Here is a 16,999-nt window from a genome sequence, read left to right on the forward strand (position 1 = left end):
ATCAAATTTCTTTGGAGAGGCAAGAGACCCCAAATAAGCAAAATATTTCTGAGAAACAAAAATGAGGTGGGAGGCATATCACTCCCTGACCTCAAAACTTATTACACAGCAGTGGTAACCAAAACAGCATGGTACTTACTGTACAATGACATGCACATAGACCAATGGAACAGAATTGAGAACCCAGAAATAGACCCAGCTAACTATGGTCAACTGATATTCAACAAGGAAATAAAACCTATCAAATGGGGGAATGATAAGCTCTTCAACATATGGTGTTGGCAAAACTGGACTTTACCTGCAGAATGCTGAAATAGGATCCACATCTCACACCATACACAAAAATCAACCCAAGGTGAGTAAAGCCCAAAACCATAACATTCATAAGAGATAAACAGGGATGAAGCTTAGAAGTGCTAGTCCAAGGTATAAAGAGACTGCCAAATACAGCCAGAAGTGCACAATCTGAAGAGGATAAAATTGATGAATGGGACCTTATAAAGATTAAATCCATGTGTGAATCAAAAACTTTTTTCTTTTTTCTTTTTTCTTTTTTTAATTTTTTTTTTTTAATTTTGTGTGCGTGTACCGTCAAATCAGATCTGACTGGTACAGGAGGATATTGCGCCTCCTTCTCCGGCAGAGCATCTGGTGGATTCGAACCATGTTCCTCTGGGATTGCAGTGCAGCTTCTTGCCACTAGGCCACCAGAGCTCCCCTAAAAACTTTTTTCAACAGAGTGAAAAGGAAACCTACAGACTGAGAACAAACATCTGGTAATACTATCTCAGACAAGAGTCTCATAATTAAAGTCTGCAGAATACTCCTGGGCCTCCACAAGGAAAAGGCTGATAACCCAATTACAAAATGGGCAAAAGACATGGAAAGAATTTTCACAGAGGAAGATATTAGAATGGCACATGAAGAAATGTTCAAAATCACTGACAATAAAAGAGATGCAAATCAAAATCACAAAGAGGTACCATCTCACTCCAGCAACAAGGCAGCAAGTTATAAATGTTGGAGAGGATGTGGCAAGAAAGGAATTCTTATACTATATTGGGGGGATTGTAAAATGGTACAACCATTCTGCAAGGCAGTTTGGAGCTTCCTCTAAAAGCTGAACATAGAAATTCCATATGATCCACCTATTCACTGCTTGGAACATATCCTGAGAAAATGAGAACTGAGGCACAAATGGAAACTTGTACCCCAATGTTCACAGCAGCATTATTCACCATCACAAGAACAGGGAAACAGCCCAAATGTTCAAACACAAACGAATGGATTGAGAAATTATGGTACATTTCACACAATGGAATACTATGCAGCACACAGGAGCAATGATTTTGTAAATACTTACCTAACTTGGGAGAAACAAGAGAGTATTATGTTGAGTCAACTAACTCAGTCCCACAAGGACAAATATTGTATAAAACCATTACTGGAGAATGAGTACAAGGATCCTGGAGGGGGGAGGGTGGAAGCAGAGGAATGTGGATGTGCAAGGGGAGAGGTACATGGAGTTGTACAATTTGATGGGGGTGAGAGGGAAACCAGAAGAATATGTTCTTGAAAACAATGTATTAAAATTTTATAAATAAAGTAGTATAATAAAAAAATATTAAATTCTGTTAGATGACCTTTTTTTTAGAATGGGCACTAATCTGGATCCAGTCAGCTGGCCAAGCAGCTATCTTCCAAATTTCATAGCATAGTGAGGATGAGCAAATATGCCATCACCGTATTCCCTTGTTGAAACATTTCAGTTGATATTAACTCTCAGAGCCTTGTTTATTACTAAAGCCTTCAAGGCAGCTTGAACTTCTTCCCTTGGTATTGGATCCTGATCACCTGCCAGCTCCTGAAATGGCTGAGAGCCTCTGTGGATCCTTCCAACTTCTTTTCATGTTTCCTGTGTCATGCCACATTTTGTCTGCAGTATTCATTACTACTGTAACTGAAGACTTGACATTTTTTCTCAAGTTCTTTCAGCTGAGAAATGTGAAGTATCTTAGTTATCTAGTGATGTGATAACAGAGATATCATGAGTAGATGGTATAAACAATCAAATTTCTTTTCTTAAAGCTTAGAAGCTTTGGTGGCACAGTCCATAGAAAGTTGAACAGCTAACCCAAAGGCCAGGCTTCTCTACCAGTGGCTCCACAGGAGAATGATGAGCAATCTCCTCCCACGTGATTCACAGCCTATGAAAACCTAGTGGAAGGTCAGCTATGAGTCAGTTCTACAGAGACAGTTTGGAGGCTAGAAGTGCACATTCAGGATGCCTGCTTTAATGACAGCCATCCTCTCTTTATAGGTGGTGGAAGAAAGCCTTATTTCCTTCAGTATCTGTAGGTCCAGCTTTCCCAAGAGACCACCCTGTGCCTTGACCTTCCCTGGGCTTTAGGGTCTTCCTCACAAGGGGCCAAGGTCCAAAAACAGGCACTTCTCTTCCAGCACTTCTTTCTTGGTGGGAGCAAGAAACAGCTCCCTTCCTTCCCCATTTATCTGCAGGTCATGCCTTAGGGGAACACCTTTACATTCCAAGGAGACTGTGGTACAATTAAGGGGTGCTGCATTCCAGCCTCAATCCTTTACAACTATTTGGCTTTATCATTTCATGGGTGACCATGACACAGCTTCCATATTTTATCATTATTGTTGTTGTTTTTATTATGTGCAGTCTAGTCGCTTACGACTCATGTGACCCTATATACAACAGCCCTGAAACCTGCTCTATCCTGTGCCAATCTTGTTGTCTCCGACACACCTTCCCTCATTACCCCAGTCACTGTATCAATTCATCTTATCAACGGTCTCCCTCTCTTTCTCTGTCCCTCCACCCTTTCAAGCATGATGTTCCTCTCCAAGGACTCCTTGCAACATTCCCAAAATATGTCAGACAAAGCCTCAGAAGAATCCTTGTCTCAAGAAGCAGGCTGCCTTCACCTTCTCTAGGATGAGCCTGTTTGCTCTCCTGGCAGTCCATAGTATATTCAGCACTCTTCTCCAGCACCACAGCTCAAGGGCATCAATTCTCTTTCTATCATCTCTAGTCATTGTTCAGCTCTCTGAAGCATAACAAGCAACTGCCAAGACTATGGCCTGAATCAGGTGCACCTTAGTCTCCAGCCTGACATCATTGCTCTTCAGTATTCTGGAGAGATCCCTGACAGCTGACTTTTCCAATGCAATTCGTCTCTCAATTTCCTGGCTGCTGGTACCAAGAATGTTGATTGTGGAGCCAAGTAACCTAAAGTTGTTAACGATCTCAGTCTCTTCATCATCTATCATGATGCTGTCAGTATTAAGAATGATGCCCAGTGTTAAGAATTTTTGTTTTCTTGATGTTGAGTTTCAATTCATATTGAAGGCTGCAGTACATGTATTTTTGAGGGGAACAGTGCAACCCATGACATCCATAGAGTGCTTTGAAATCTTTGCACATTTCATTATAAAACTTTGCTCTGTCTTCTCCAGCCACCTCCTGAAATTTTCTGTTCAGCTCTCATCATCATTTCTCCCCATTTAAGTTGTTGGGGAAAAAGTTCTTTGTTAAAATTGTTGCTCTTACAAAACGCCATCATTTGATGTCAGGTCATAAAAGCAATCAACCAGCTCCTAGGACCAGACTTCATCAGAGTGCAAAGTAACTCATACAGGGGAAGAAGAGGTGCTTGAGGAGCAAAAACTCCACTACAGACCTTCAAAGCAAAACCTTCCAAGCGCATGCCGCCCTGGGCCATCTCCCATTACTTTCGACCCCCAGGACTAAATGCAGCTGGCCTGAGGTGGGCAGCACTGCTCCGTGCCCAGAAGCTCCTCGCTGCAGTATGGGAACTAAGGTCAATGCTAGTAGCAAGTCAAATCAGCAGATAAAACAGGCTTGCTCGGCTGGGGGGCGTCGTTTATCTATGAACCTAAAGGGTCAGACAACCTGGTGGTGTTCAGGCCTAGCATAGTCCCGAGCCGGCCCCCAGTCGCTACCAGCGACAGCAGGTTGGGGCTCGCTGTCAGCTCCCCTCTATCCTTGCCCTCCCCGAGGCGGACCAGACGTGGGCGGAGAGGGACCCAGTGCGGCGGGGATCGTCTCCAATGCGCCCGATCGCCGCCTCCCGCAGGCCGGTAGCACCGGGCTGGGCCGCCCCCCAGGCTGCCCAGTCACCACAGCTCACTCACCGCCGCACTCGGCCGAGTACTGGTCCCCCCAGGCTCCGGACTGCGAGTTGCAGCCGCCGCCCGCACCGGCCTCCTGCCGGTGCTGCAGCTCCTGCTTAAGCAAGGCCAGCGGCGAGTAGTACTCGGTGGCCAGGACCCCCAGCTGCAGTCCAGCGGCCAGCAGCAGCAGCAGCTGCAGCAGGCGCCGGGCAGCGCCGGCGGGCACAGCACCGCCCCAGCAGTAGCTGCAGAAGCCGGCAGGTGCCATCTTCCCTCAGGGCGCATGTGCGATGACCCTCCGCCCGTACTCCGGCCTCCCACCTGCGGGCCGCCACAGGGCAGGTGGGCCACGGGAAGCGGGGGTAGGAGAAGCCTGCTGCGACCTTCTGGGAATTGTAGGCCCAGCTTCGCGAGCTTCCAGCCGGCTCCCATCGCGTGGACTACGACTCCCAGGAGGCACCGCGAGGCACAGTACCTCCGCCACGCTCCCCCCCCCGTGGCCCCGCCCCGAGCCGGAAGTTCCCGGCACAGTTGTGGACCATGGGCACCGGCGGGAGGTGCGGTCCTCGGCCAGGGAAAGGCGGCATCGAGGGGGCGGCTGCCACTCCTCCCGCGGCATCGGCCTCCTGCCAGTACAGGTGCATCGAGTGCAATGAAGAAGCCAAGGAGCTGTACCGAGACTATCACCACGGTGTGCTCAAGATAACCATTTGCGTGAGTCATGGGGTTTGGGGTGTCCTTGAAAAAGGGATGGCGCAGGAGGTCTGAAGTGTACTAATGGACAGTGGGATTCACACCCAGTGGTTTCACGTTGACAGCAGGTGTGCAGTGTGGACGTAAATGTCGGCGCGCCTCCCCCCGATACTTGGAGACAGCGACCTCGCACCACTTCCCAAGCTCTTGACCCAGTAGCAGATCCTGTCCTTTGGGGGTTTGGGTCCCGGCCTGTCCTGGTGCTACCAGTGCCCTGGGTAGCCCGCACAACGCCTGCGGGTATCCAGGCCTCATCCCAACAGCATGTCCTATCCCCTGGGTGACCTGGTGGACAAGGCCTGCGGGTCCTCCCTGCACCGTTAGGACTCCACCTAACTTACACCTGCAGGCAGCCACCCCCAAATTTTTGTGATGTTGGGTCGTTCCAGAGCTATTTTAATCGTAAGTTTCCATTACCCCTCAAATGACTATTCTCCACAGGCCGTATTGAGTTTTTTACAATACTGTTTTTCAAGTTACTCTTATTTTAATTATTGAGTATCTGTTATATACAAGCCCTGCTAAGTGTTGGCACTTTAAAAGGAAAAAAGTTGAATAAGAACAAATTACACTTTGACGGTGTTGGTTTATTGAATACAATCTTAAGACTTAGTAGTCCACAGAGTCTTAAGTTTCTCTGTTTGGCACTACAAAGAACCTAAGTATAATGGATTTTTATCCAACTTCTGGTCACCTGTTGCTGTTTTAGTGATAGTTGTCCCTAGAAAAGTATGGTCTGTTTTTCTCTGGTGGCTTAGTGGTAAGGAGTTGTGCTGCCTTTTAAAGGCGGGCGGTTCGAATCCATCAACTGCTTAATGGGAGAAAGAGGGTCATCTCCTCCCCAGCTATTCACTGCCTCTGAAAACCCACTGGGTGGCCAGCTATGAGACCCAAGACTCCCTATGACAGTAATGTGTTAGTAAAATTCGAGGGAGTAGAAGGGGTGTGAGTATAAATTCAGCAAACAGAAATCCACCAATTAAAGTTCATTATTATTTGTGTTCTAACAGTTCTTGCTAATTGAAAGTAGAATTTTCTGGGAAACTTTCCTGCCTAAAATTAATTTTTAAACAGAATTCTTTTTAGTTTCTTGAATGCTTTTATGTACTGTTAAGTTAGCACTGACTCATACATAGCTGACCCGCCAGTGGGTTTTCAGAAGCAGCAGATTGTATGGGAGGAGAAGATAGTGCATATTTATCTTGCGAAGCAGCTGGTGAGTTAGAGCTTTATGCCTTTAGGTTGGTAGTTCAACCCTTATCCCTAGGCCACCAGAGCTCCAGTTTTTTTAATAGAATATTAAAATACTGATAAGGAAGAAATTCTGTTGGCCTAAAAGGCTTCAGGCCTTTGCTGTTAGGTCACGAGGGAGGTCAGAACCCAGTGCAGATAGACAGTTATTGAGGAGAAACTGCCAGGCTGGCTCTCAAGGAGAAGACCAGCCCCCGCTAAGAGTTAGAGGGGGGTTTTATACTTTCTTACAAGGGATTTGGGGAAGGGGATGCATACAGATGCTTCCTTCAAGATAGGAAAATGGACTAGGGTCACAGATAACTATTCCTGGGAATATAGGGGGAAAGGGTTGGATAGTTTCACAGAGAGAAAAAGCCCAACTGCTGTTTCCTGTTACTGGATTCTCTCAGTAGCCATTCTAGGAGAGGAAGGAAAGGACTCTGCACTCCAAATAGCTATGAGCTGTGCGTGACTACACGGCATTCAACAACATCTAAAACGGCATTTGGTCACCAGTATGGGGCTGGAATCTAGGTTGGGAAGTAGTCTGGAGCAGCCTTATTCTATACAGGCTTTTCTTTCTGGTTCTGGTGAGGATTAGGGTGGAATGATTACTTGCCATTGGATGGGAGTTGATTGTATTTGGCCTCCTTTGAAAAAGACATTTGGGCCCTCGGGCCTGTGACACTGATGTGTCAAACACAATAATGGTTGCCTTGATGGAGCTCCCCACTAAAACAAGCTTGGAAGCAGGAGTGGCATACACTTCCCAAATAGCTTGCCTCCAGAAACCCTATGAACTTGAAGAAATGAGGAAAGTTATATAAGTGTTCAGGTCTTTCATTCATAGGGTTCCTTTGAGTTGCCTATGACTTGACAGCAATTAACAACAATGGCTCAGGTATTGCACTGCCAGCTCAAAGGCAGGCAGTTTCAATCTACTAGATACTCCAGGGAGAAAGGATAGGCAGTCTTCTCCTGCGTGTTGACAAGCTCTGAAAACCCACTGGAGAATCAGCTATGAATAAATTCCAACTTCACAGAATATAAAAGTAACAACAGTATCTCCAAAAAGTCATAGCCATTTCCGAAATAGCTTATATAGACAGACAGGTGGTATCTGAATCAAGATTTATTTAAATAAGTGCTGATATAATCTTATTGTTATGTATATCCAGAATATGCTTCATTAAAGTTCTGAGACTTAAGAATCTATGAATGTACTTATTCTAATATAATCTTGAATTCCAGAAATCCTGCCAGAAACCTGTAGACAAATATATCGAGTATGATCCTGTTATCATCTTAATTAATGCAATTTTATGCAAAGCCCAGGCCTACAGACATATTCTTTTCAATACTAAAATAAATGTAAGTATATGATTTTTCTGTTTTTTAACTTCACATAATGACTCTCTTCTCTTTTAAAAGAATAATTTTGAAAATATTTAAAGAATATTATTATTTTACTTGAGAGTAGGTTTTTAATTTCCACATATCCAAGAGTGTCTAGAAATATCAGATGATGATTAAAAAAAGTTCATTAAGACATTAAAATTAATGGTTACAAATATGGTAACTGGCTAGAAACTGACAAGTTATCGTTATATTGCTTTTTACTTGGTTTCCCTTTGAAGCAGACACCAGTTATTTTGAGCAGTATAGAAATTAACCCTATCCAAGTAAAGAGAAATAAGCAAATATTAAATGGCACGTAGTTTGAAATCTGATTTCTTGTGTTTCATACTGCTGTTGAGGGACGATGTGAAGTGAATAACAGTATTGAGCTTAATCAGAATGTTGTGTTTGTAGTGGTGGTGGTATCCTGTTGAGTCAGGACCAACCTGTAGCTGACACTCTAGTGGGTTTTCAGAGGGAGTGAATTTTTGGAAAGTTGGTTGCCTATCTTTCTCCGCAGAGCAGCTGATGGATTTGAACCATGTACCCTTCTTACCACCACAACAGTAACCTTACCACAAAGCCACCAGAGTTCCATAATCAGAATATAATCTCTTGTTCTTAAGAGTCAAGTTTGATTTTTATTATTTTCATAATCAGAATAGTTCGCATTTACAAAGTTAGATTTTTCAAAATACACATTTTGTGTATTGAAGTTTGAGTTCTAGTTGCTTGGGTAAGATTGACAAAGGAAAGACAGAATACTTACTCAAACTTGAAAACAGTGAGTGAATTTCTGGTATAAGTATCTGCCAAATATTGTCTGAAACATATTTATACTAAAACCAAATTGTGTCTTTTACCTGAAATGCAACTTTAACTAGTGCCTTGTATTTTTATTTGCTGAATCTGCCAATTCTAAATTCAGGCCGACATGGACTATAGTAATACAACCTCTTTACCCCTCTCCTCCCCTTCCTCATTAACAACCAGAGCAATTTTACTGTTCCTAGAACTTTACCTCTCAAGTATTGCTGCACCTTAGAATCACCTGGAGCTTTAAAAATCCCAAGTGTGCGTCTTGTGTGTGACATTTATGTCACAGTTCTTTGCACAGGGTTTGTTCTCATTATCCCAGGTGTCTGCCTTTTTAAAGCCCCAGACAGTTGTAGTATGCAGCCAGAGAGCCAGTGTGTGGCCTCGGAAGCCTCAGGCTTTTGACTGACCGACCATATACGCTTCCTCTCCCAGGACAGTTTGGACTGACAGAAAGTTCAGACACCAGGAGAAATAGATAGGGTAAAAAGCAGATTGTTTTTTCCTGGTGTTTCTGATACAGCCAAAATTGTAGACTCATTGTTTGCTACCTTTCTGTTGCTTTTTTTAAAAAATTCAGGTAGTCCACTATTTATGGCATAGTCAGGTTACAACAGTGTGTACTGATCATCATTTTTTGGTTCATTTATGAGTAAACATACTACATGTACATAATTGACTTATGTTCTTCTCAAGAGTTCACCCAGATGTTCAGTATTATAATTAACCAATGCCAGCACTGCTGGATAGCAGCCTGTGACCTGTCTACAGTGAAACCTGTCAGTGCTGGTGTAGGGAGCTTTGACAGATAGAAAGGGGAGTAATGTTTCATTTCAGTGATGTGTAACAAGCAAAATGCACACGTAACCAGTAGCCACGATGACTCTGCTCTCATTGTTAGGATATTGATGCCAACAGGATTTAAAAAGACAGTGCTAGTAAAAAGAATAGTAGTGAAAACTTAAAAACGCCCTTGATTTCCATCATAACAGACTTGGCTTCCATCATAAGCCAGGGCTCCTGTGTGTGGACTTTCAACTCACCCAGCAACGAGGCTGCCTTTCTCCTTTTATTAGACTAAGTTCCATATGAAGCATCAGAGAATCTTGAGATTAAAGCTGGTCTTATTGATGCTTCCATCTATACATGTCTCTCTAGTTGCTGAGTCGGACCGACTCATAGCTGACCCTACAGCAGGTTTTCTGAGGCTATAAATTGCACAGGAAAAGATTGCACATCTTTTTCCCGTGGAGCAGCTGGTGGGTTTGGACTACTGGAGAGCTGTGAGCTTTGGGCTAGCAGAGCAACTCACTGTGGGCTACACCACCAGAGTTCTCTTTCTGTGCGGGAGTCATGTAAATCATGTACTTGATTCTGTGGGGGGACCCAGCCAAAACCCACTCCAATAGAGTGGTTGTAGCTCACAGTAGCCTGCCATCAAGGCTTGAGATCACTCCTGCAGAGTGGTGAATCTTTCAGTCAGCAACCCAGTGCATTATGCAATGTACTACCAGGACTCCTCATGTGTGACACATAGTGAAGATATAAATAACAAAGGTACTTTTACTTCAAGCAGCAGTAATTACTAAAGGTTCCTGTTAGAATCCTTCAGGAACTGTTCCAAAGCATAGGTACCAGGATCATACTCCCAAAGATTCTGAGCTTAGGCATGAGAAACAGGTCTGGAGCCGAGACAGTATTTTTTAAGTCTAAAGAAATCTAGACTTGGACCAAGAGGCAGTCATGAGAACAGAGCAAGGAAACACTGCTTGGTTCAAAATTGGGAAGGATGTATGCCAGGGATGTATCAATACCTTTTCAACCTGTATGTAGAACAGATTATCCTGGAGGCTGGGCTCTATGAGGAGAAATGTGGGGTCAAGATATGTAGAAAATCTATTAACAATCTGTGTTACGCAGATGACACAACCCTGCTTGCTGAAACTGAGGAGAACCTGAAGCGCTTGCTAGAGAGGGTGAAGGACTGCAGCCTCCAATATGGATTGAGGCTCAGTGTCAAGAAGACAAAGATTCTCACCACTGGACTAATTGGCAGCATCAGGATGGATGGTGAAGAGATTGAGATTATTCACAGCTTCAGTTTGCTTGGCTCCACAGTCAACACTCTTGGCACCAGTAGCCAGGAAATTAAAAGATGTATTGCGATGGGAAAGTCTATTGTTAGGGACCTTTCCAAAGTTCTGAAGAGCAATGGTGTCTCTCCAGGGACTAAGGTGCATCTGATACAGGCAATGGTCTTTGCAATCACTTGTTATGCATCAGAGAGTTGGACAATGACTAGGGAGGGTAGAAGAATTGATGCCTTTGAGCTGTGGTGCTAGAGAAGAGTATTGAGGGTACTATGTACTGCTAAGGAAACAGATTCATCCTGGAGAGGGTTAAACCGGGTTGCTCCTTGGAGGCAAGGATTCTGAGGCTTTGTCTAACATACTTGGGGCATGTTGTAAGGAGGAACTGGTCCTTGGAGAGGGACATCATGCCTGGTAGGGCGAAGGGACAGCACGGGAGGGGAAGACCCTCTATGAGGTGGATTGATTCAGTGACTGGGGTAATCGGGAGGGGTGTGTCGGAGACAGTGCGAGTGGCACAGGACAGAGCAGAGTTTAGGGCTATTGTACATAGGGTTGCTATGAGTCGCAAGTGACTCGATGGCACATAACAACAACAAATTTAAAATGTAATAGATATTTCCAGAATTGTTCCTTTTATTATTTCATTAACAGTACAACCTGAACTTTTCATTGTTCAATCTCATTCCTGTATTTTCTGTTCTTTTTATTATTAATGGTTTGCATACATTCACATACATTGAGGATCATTCATATCCATTGTGTTTCATTCATGTACACTGTGTTTTATATAATCCTTCATGTACGTTATGTTTTATAGAATTAATTACTATGCTTTGAAAGTTTCTCCTGAATGCCCCTGCTGGGTATCACTGCTTAAGAAACATTAATGGAAAGAAAAAAAAAAAAGAAACATTAATGGGCAGGATGAGTATAAGTTTAGGCACTTAGTTTTACAGTTGTACATTTGCAAAGCTATAAAATGGAGCATTCTTCTAAACCACAAATGCTTAGTTATACTTAACATTTGTAGGCACAAACATTGCTAAGTTTTTCTTGAACTAACTGGATGACGATGTCATTTTGCTGCTCAGATCCATGGAAAACTGTGCATCTTTTGTTTGCTCTGTGAGGCATACCTGAGGTGGTGGCAGCTTCAGGACTCGAACCAGAACATTGACCCTGATGACTTGATCAGATACGCTAAGGAATGGGAGTTCTACAGAATGTTCGCAATTGCTTCTTTAGGTAAGAAGCGGTCCCTCTTTCTGTTCCTACTTAACTGGTTTGCAGTTCTGATGAAAACCAAGCACTAGGTCTTAATACTTGTTAGGAGGCGCTTGTAACTGTGTACTACTTGAGGATGAGCCATCAGTTCCACCACGCTAACCTAGTAGGTGAGTTTTCCTGTTTGTTACTGTACATGAGCTGGGGGCATGGATCAGAATCCTTGCTGCCAGGTGGTTCCAGCTAACAGCTAACCTCGTGGGTGTTGGAGTGGAATTACTTGCCTGGATTCTCAGTGGCTGTGCCCTTATACAAGGTCATCTCCCACGCTGTCTTTTGAGATGTACCTGAATGGAATCAAACTTCTAGCCTCTGAGTTGGCAGTCGAGAACTCAGTTGTATGTGCCACTGAGACTCTTAAATTTATCAGATCACAGCGTTCCATAGAATAATTTCTATAGAAATGCAACATTGTTGATGAAGTTTTAGTAACTAAGTTCTGATGGTCCAATTTAAAAATTACCTAGGACCCATCTTGGTTAAAACAAGTTGTTAACAGGCAGATGCTACCAATTACTAAGCTAATCTCGTGTTTGTAATAGAGAAAAAGAGTCGCTTACTTGAGTGCATTTGGAGAGGTTTGCTTTGTCTCCAGATTCTTTGATTTAGGACTCTTCTTGAAAATTTTAACTTAGACCATTATTTTCCTGTGGTCCAATGTGTGTTGCCTGAGTTTCCATGAATTTTCCACTTCTGGCTTTCACGCTTTGCTTCTGCATTCTTTGATTGTATGGAAGCACTTGGTAGCACAGAGCCTCCAGCCCACTCCAGAGTGTAAGATTTCTGCACAGCATGTCTTCTTTTTTCTTCACTCTGCCCTCACACCTATAACCATCCCAATTAACTAATCAATTTAAAATTCACCTTCATGCTTCATGACTTGAGAAGTCACCCTTGACTCTTGGACCAATGCAGCGATATTTTGTAGATTGGCCACTCTGGATCTACCTTAACGTGAAGACCTTCAGGAACAGGGACTCCATCCGCAGTGTTTGACTTGGGGCAGAATTTTGCAGAGCTAGAGGTCCAGAGCAGTTTTCTAAATTCTAAGAAAAAGCATGAGAAATGTCCATCCTGGCTAGTGCCAGAAACCCTTTGCCCTGTAGAGTCCTGAGAGGGGTTCATTTTGAGTATCTAGGGTTGGAGCAGGAGTGCTGGTGGCACAGTCTTGAGCCAGCCACACCGTGAACACAGATGCTGCTTGTCTCCAGAGGTCAGGTCATCCAGAGGCTACTCACAGTCGAGCAGTCCCCTCTCGTTAGGATTCACAACCTCAAAAGCACGATGAATGATCACTACTCAGAAGCACTGAGTCGAGCAACAGGAGACAGCCTCCACTATCAGATGGTTCTTGTTGCCAGAGAGCTGCTTATTATTTTTCTTGATTGAACACCCAATCTTTGAGATCTTTGTGTTTGAGCAGATTCTCACAATTGACGGTCCTTTGTGTCCTCTGAAGGGAGAAGGCTTATCTCCTTGAAGAGTAGCAAATTCAATGCAATGAAGAAAAATGTCTTCCTAGGTTAATAATCAGGGATGGGTCCCTCCACAATGAAAATTCTCTCTTTTGATCATTCTTTCTTTCTGTGGAGATCTCTCTCAGTGAAGATGATTGAACAGAATATTGCTCCTTAGAAGGAACATGGGGGCAGAAAAAAAAAATCTCTAATTGTAACTCAAAGTTGTTCTGTCTTTAGAGGATGGTGAAATTCTTTATGAAAGATGTGCTGGAATATGTGAAATCATACTAATGGGATTTTAACAAAAAAAGTCGGGGCTACAGTTTTATAAAAGAAAATTGATCCTCATAAAGCATTTCTTACGGTCAGCTGATGAGTAATCTTTTGGGATTTGTTGTATATTTTCTTTTAGAGGACTATGGTTTAGATGGGGACATTATCATATATTTCATTTCCATTTCCTCCATAGAACAAACCGCCTTTTTTATTGGCATTTTTACCTTTTTGTGGGTTGAACAACCAATGACAGCGGAGAAAAAGCCCAACTTCCTTTTACTGCTGAAAGCATTATTACTGTCTAGCTATGGAAAACTCCTGCTGATTCCAGCTGTCATTTGGGAACATGACTACACACCACTGTGCCTCAAACTCATCAAAGTGTTTGTCCTTACATCAAACTTTCAGGCCATTAGAGGTATGTTTCTGTTTTCATCCTGCCTTTTCAGCTTTAAACCCATGTAAAAGCTTAAAGCCCTGGATCTGGATCATGGTTTTAATACAGAACACTAGAATTCTTGATAGGAATTTAGCAGATCTGATGTCATATCAGGCATGTGATGTTTATTAAATTTAACCATATAAAATTGTTTTCAGAATTCTTTCTTTTTTTTCTTTTATATATGATAATGAAGCAGCTGTTGTTATTTCATTTTTTGGATGTGATTATGGGCTCTGATAGTTAATTGACAGTTCCAGGGTTCCATGGAAGAGCAGGTGGAATGTGGGCAGTCTGACTCCCCATCTAGTATCGTTCCTGCCACACCAGGTGCCCCATGGTGGAGTGTGGGCAGTCTGAATCTGGTGTGGTTCCTACATTAGGTGACCCACAGTGGAACGTGGACAGTCTGCCTCCCCATCTAGTGTGGTTCCTGCCACACCAGGTGCCCCACGGTGGAATGTGGGCCAATCTTCGTCCCTATCCAGTGTAGTGCCTGCAGTTGGAAAGGGCTTGGTGTATCCCTTTTCCTCACCCATTATAAGATGTGCTGTTTCAAATAAACTTATTTTTAATTATACTCTTTACCTTTCTGCAGGCTTTGATAGTACGAATGTAATTTTTTTCTGTTACTCTTTTTTTATTATTATTAATTTTAATGACAGTTTACAGAGACTTATGGTTTCCAGTCATTCATTGTTGCACTTCTCTCCCTGCCTACCCTCCCCAATTCACTCTTCTCCTTGAAAAAAAAAAAGGAAAAACTCATTGTTATGCAATCCCTCCCCCTCAAGTCTACTCCATTATGCAGCCTTCACTCTGGACTTCTGTAATGACAATAATACCCATTCGTATATCCCTTTTAAACAGTTCTCTCCCTCATCTGTTTCAATGCAATATACACCATTCCTCCCCTCCTTTTTTGTCTTCCCTCAACCCTGATGTCAGTCCCATTTTACGACAGTGGCCCTATGCAATATTTGTCCTTTTTGTCACTGAGATATTTCACTCAGCATAGTGTCCTCCAGGGTCATGCATTTTGCATAGTATTTCATGAGCTATTTTATTAATTTCAATGAAAATTTACTGAGAATTTGGATTTCCCTTCATTCATTGTTGCACTTTTCGCCCCTCCCAACCCTCCCCCCAGTACACTACCCTCTAGGAAAAGTAAAATTCTTTCATTGTTTTACAATCCCTCCCCCCCAGGTCCACTCCACTATGCAGCCTTCGCTCTGGACTCCTGTTATGACAAAAATACCTAAAAACATATCCTCCTTAAACAGTTTTCTCCCTCATGTGTTTCAGTGCAGTATACATTATTGAACCCATCTTTCTCAGTCTCCCCCAACCCCAATGTCAGTCCTGTTTTACAACAGTGGCACCATGCAGTATTTGTCCTTTTGTGACTGAGATACTTCACTCAGCATGATGTCCTCTAGGGTCACCCATTTTGAATAATACTGCATGAATTCCTTGTTTTTTAATGCAGCATAGTATTCCATTGTATGAATATACCAGAGCTTCTCTATCCATTTGTTTGTTAATGGGCACTTGGGTTTTTTCCAGCTCTTTGCTATTGTGAACAAAGCCACAATAAACATGGGTTTGCATATATCTGCTTGGGTTAGCAGTTATGCTTTATTTAGGATAAGTTTCCAATAGTGGAATTGCTGGGTCAATTGGTATTTCTATTAGCAGCTTTTTGAGAAAGCACCATACTGCCTTCCATAGTGGTTGCACCATTTTACATTCCCATCAACAGTGAATAAGGGTTCCAGTTTCTCCACAACCATGCTAGCATTTGATGTTTGCTGTTCTGTTAAATTTTGCTATTCTTACTGGGATGAGATGATATAGTTGTTTTGATTTGCATCTCTCTTAGAGCTAGGGATTTTGAACACTTCTTTTTATGTTTGTTTGCCATCTGACTGTCTTCTTTGGTGAAGTGTCTGTTCATATCCTGTGCCCATTTTTCAGTTGGGTTACTTACTTTTATCTTGTTATGGTGCTCAAGTATTTTATAAATTCTAGATGTAAGTCCCTTGTCTGACATGTCATTACCAAATATTTTTTCCAAATCTGTAGTTTCCCTATTTACCCTGTTGGAGAAGTTTTTGGATGTGCGTAGGGATTTTATTCTTAAGAGATCCCACTCATCTATTTTTATCCTCTCCTGGTTGTAGATTGTTGCTCTTTATTAACTTTAGAATCTAATTTTTAGTTTCCTCTCTAATATTCATAGGAATGTGCTTCTTAATTTGAGGAGAAACTCAATGATTTTGTTACAAGTAGATTTTGTTACAAGCCAACAGTTGGCTCTCCAAATGTTGCAAGTGGGAAAATAGAAGGTCCAGCATAGGTTAATAGAGCCAGAAACAGATTTTCAACTTGTCTGTACAAAACCTACTTTACTTTGCCAATAAAATTTGCTTAAATTTTCACACCCTTAGCTCATGGGCTTTTCTTTCCTAGTGACCCTGAACACAAGCCGGAAGCTGTCCTTGTTGGCCATCCTGAGTGGATTACTTCTGGAGAGTGCCATGGTTTACCTCTTCCAGAGGATGGAGTGGGATGTTGGCAGTGACTGCGCCATCTATAAGTCTCAGGACCTGTGAAGAGGTGCGTGCATGCTTTCATTCAAGTATTTGTCTCAAACTAGACAAATGTATTTGGGACAGCTCAGGCCCTTACATAACTCCATCCTGGCATCCACTTGCCTCGGATCGGTCTTGGTCTTCCTCAGGGACTTGACAGGTGGTTTGTAGGCTCCATCACACTAGTTCCCTTCATCATCTTCACTCATTGGCCATGTTTTTGTCATTCCTGGTACCCACCCCTGCAGCTTCTCTCACTTCCAGCTCATCCTCCTGAGATCACAGGCTCTACAATCCATTCTCCAACCAACAGGCAGCCAGCTCTGTCCTCCCTTTCCCAGCCATTCTGTGCCCTCACTTTTACACCTCTGCATTTTACTGCCTTCTGTGCCCCTAGTCCTTCAGCCTCTGAAGCAGATGCACACCTGTTTCTGATCTTATTTACCTCTTTTCTAACTAAATCCTAGACATGTGAGTGGCTGTTTTCAT

At 42.9% G+C, this 16,999-nt stretch overlaps 2 protein-coding genes across 3 annotated transcripts in view; one reads left to right on the forward strand and one right to left on the reverse strand.

Annotated features, from left to right (window-relative positions):
• The window catches only part of TTC13 (tetratricopeptide repeat domain 13), a 124,680-nt gene extending 120,215 nt beyond the window's left edge, over positions 1-4,465 (reverse strand). For both annotated transcript variants that reach the window (XM_006894552.1, XM_006894551.1), the window contains exon 1: positions 4,183-4,465. In XM_006894552.1, coding sequence (XP_006894614.1) covers positions 4,183-4,429 — 247 coding nt within the window. In that variant the 5' untranslated portion in view covers positions 4,430-4,465. The remainder of the gene's footprint in view (positions 1-4,182) is intronic.
• Positions 4,466-4,680: 215 nt separating this feature from the next.
• Positions 4,681-16,535, forward strand: ARV1 (ARV1 homolog (S. cerevisiae)). The gene is made up of 5 exons (XM_006894553.1): positions 4,681-4,875; positions 7,399-7,518; positions 11,546-11,699; positions 13,668-13,892; positions 16,389-16,535. The coding sequence occupies exons 1-5, from the start codon at positions 4,702-4,704 to the stop codon at positions 16,529-16,531; spliced, it is 816 nt and encodes a 271-aa protein (XP_006894615.1). The 5' UTR covers positions 4,681-4,701; the 3' UTR covers positions 16,532-16,535.
• Positions 16,536-16,999: the final 464 nt, after the last annotated feature.

The sequence above is a fragment of the Elephantulus edwardii genome, unplaced genomic scaffold (genome assembly GCF_000299155.1).
Source record: "Elephantulus edwardii isolate Elephantulus edwardi_28Jun2011 unplaced genomic scaffold, EleEdw1.0 scaffold00146, whole genome shotgun sequence".
Lineage (NCBI taxonomy): Eukaryota > Metazoa > Chordata > Mammalia > Macroscelidea > Macroscelididae > Elephantulus > Elephantulus edwardii.

What these genes read in the sequence shown, in the direction of transcription:
- ARV1 (XM_006894553.1), top strand. Translation starts at nt 4,702, where the DNA reads ATGGGCACCGGCGGGAGGTGCGGTCCTCGGCCAGGGAAAGGCGGCATC. An exon ending in TGCTCAAGATAACCATTTGC is followed by an intron (nt 4,876 to 7,398) that starts GTGAGTCATGGG and finishes CTTGAATTCCAG; the next exon opens with AAATCCTGCCAGAAACCTGT. An exon ending in GTTCGCAATTGCTTCTTTAG is followed by an intron (nt 11,700 to 13,667) that starts GTAAGAAGCGGT and finishes TTTCCTCCATAG; the next exon opens with AACAAACCGCCTTTTTTATT.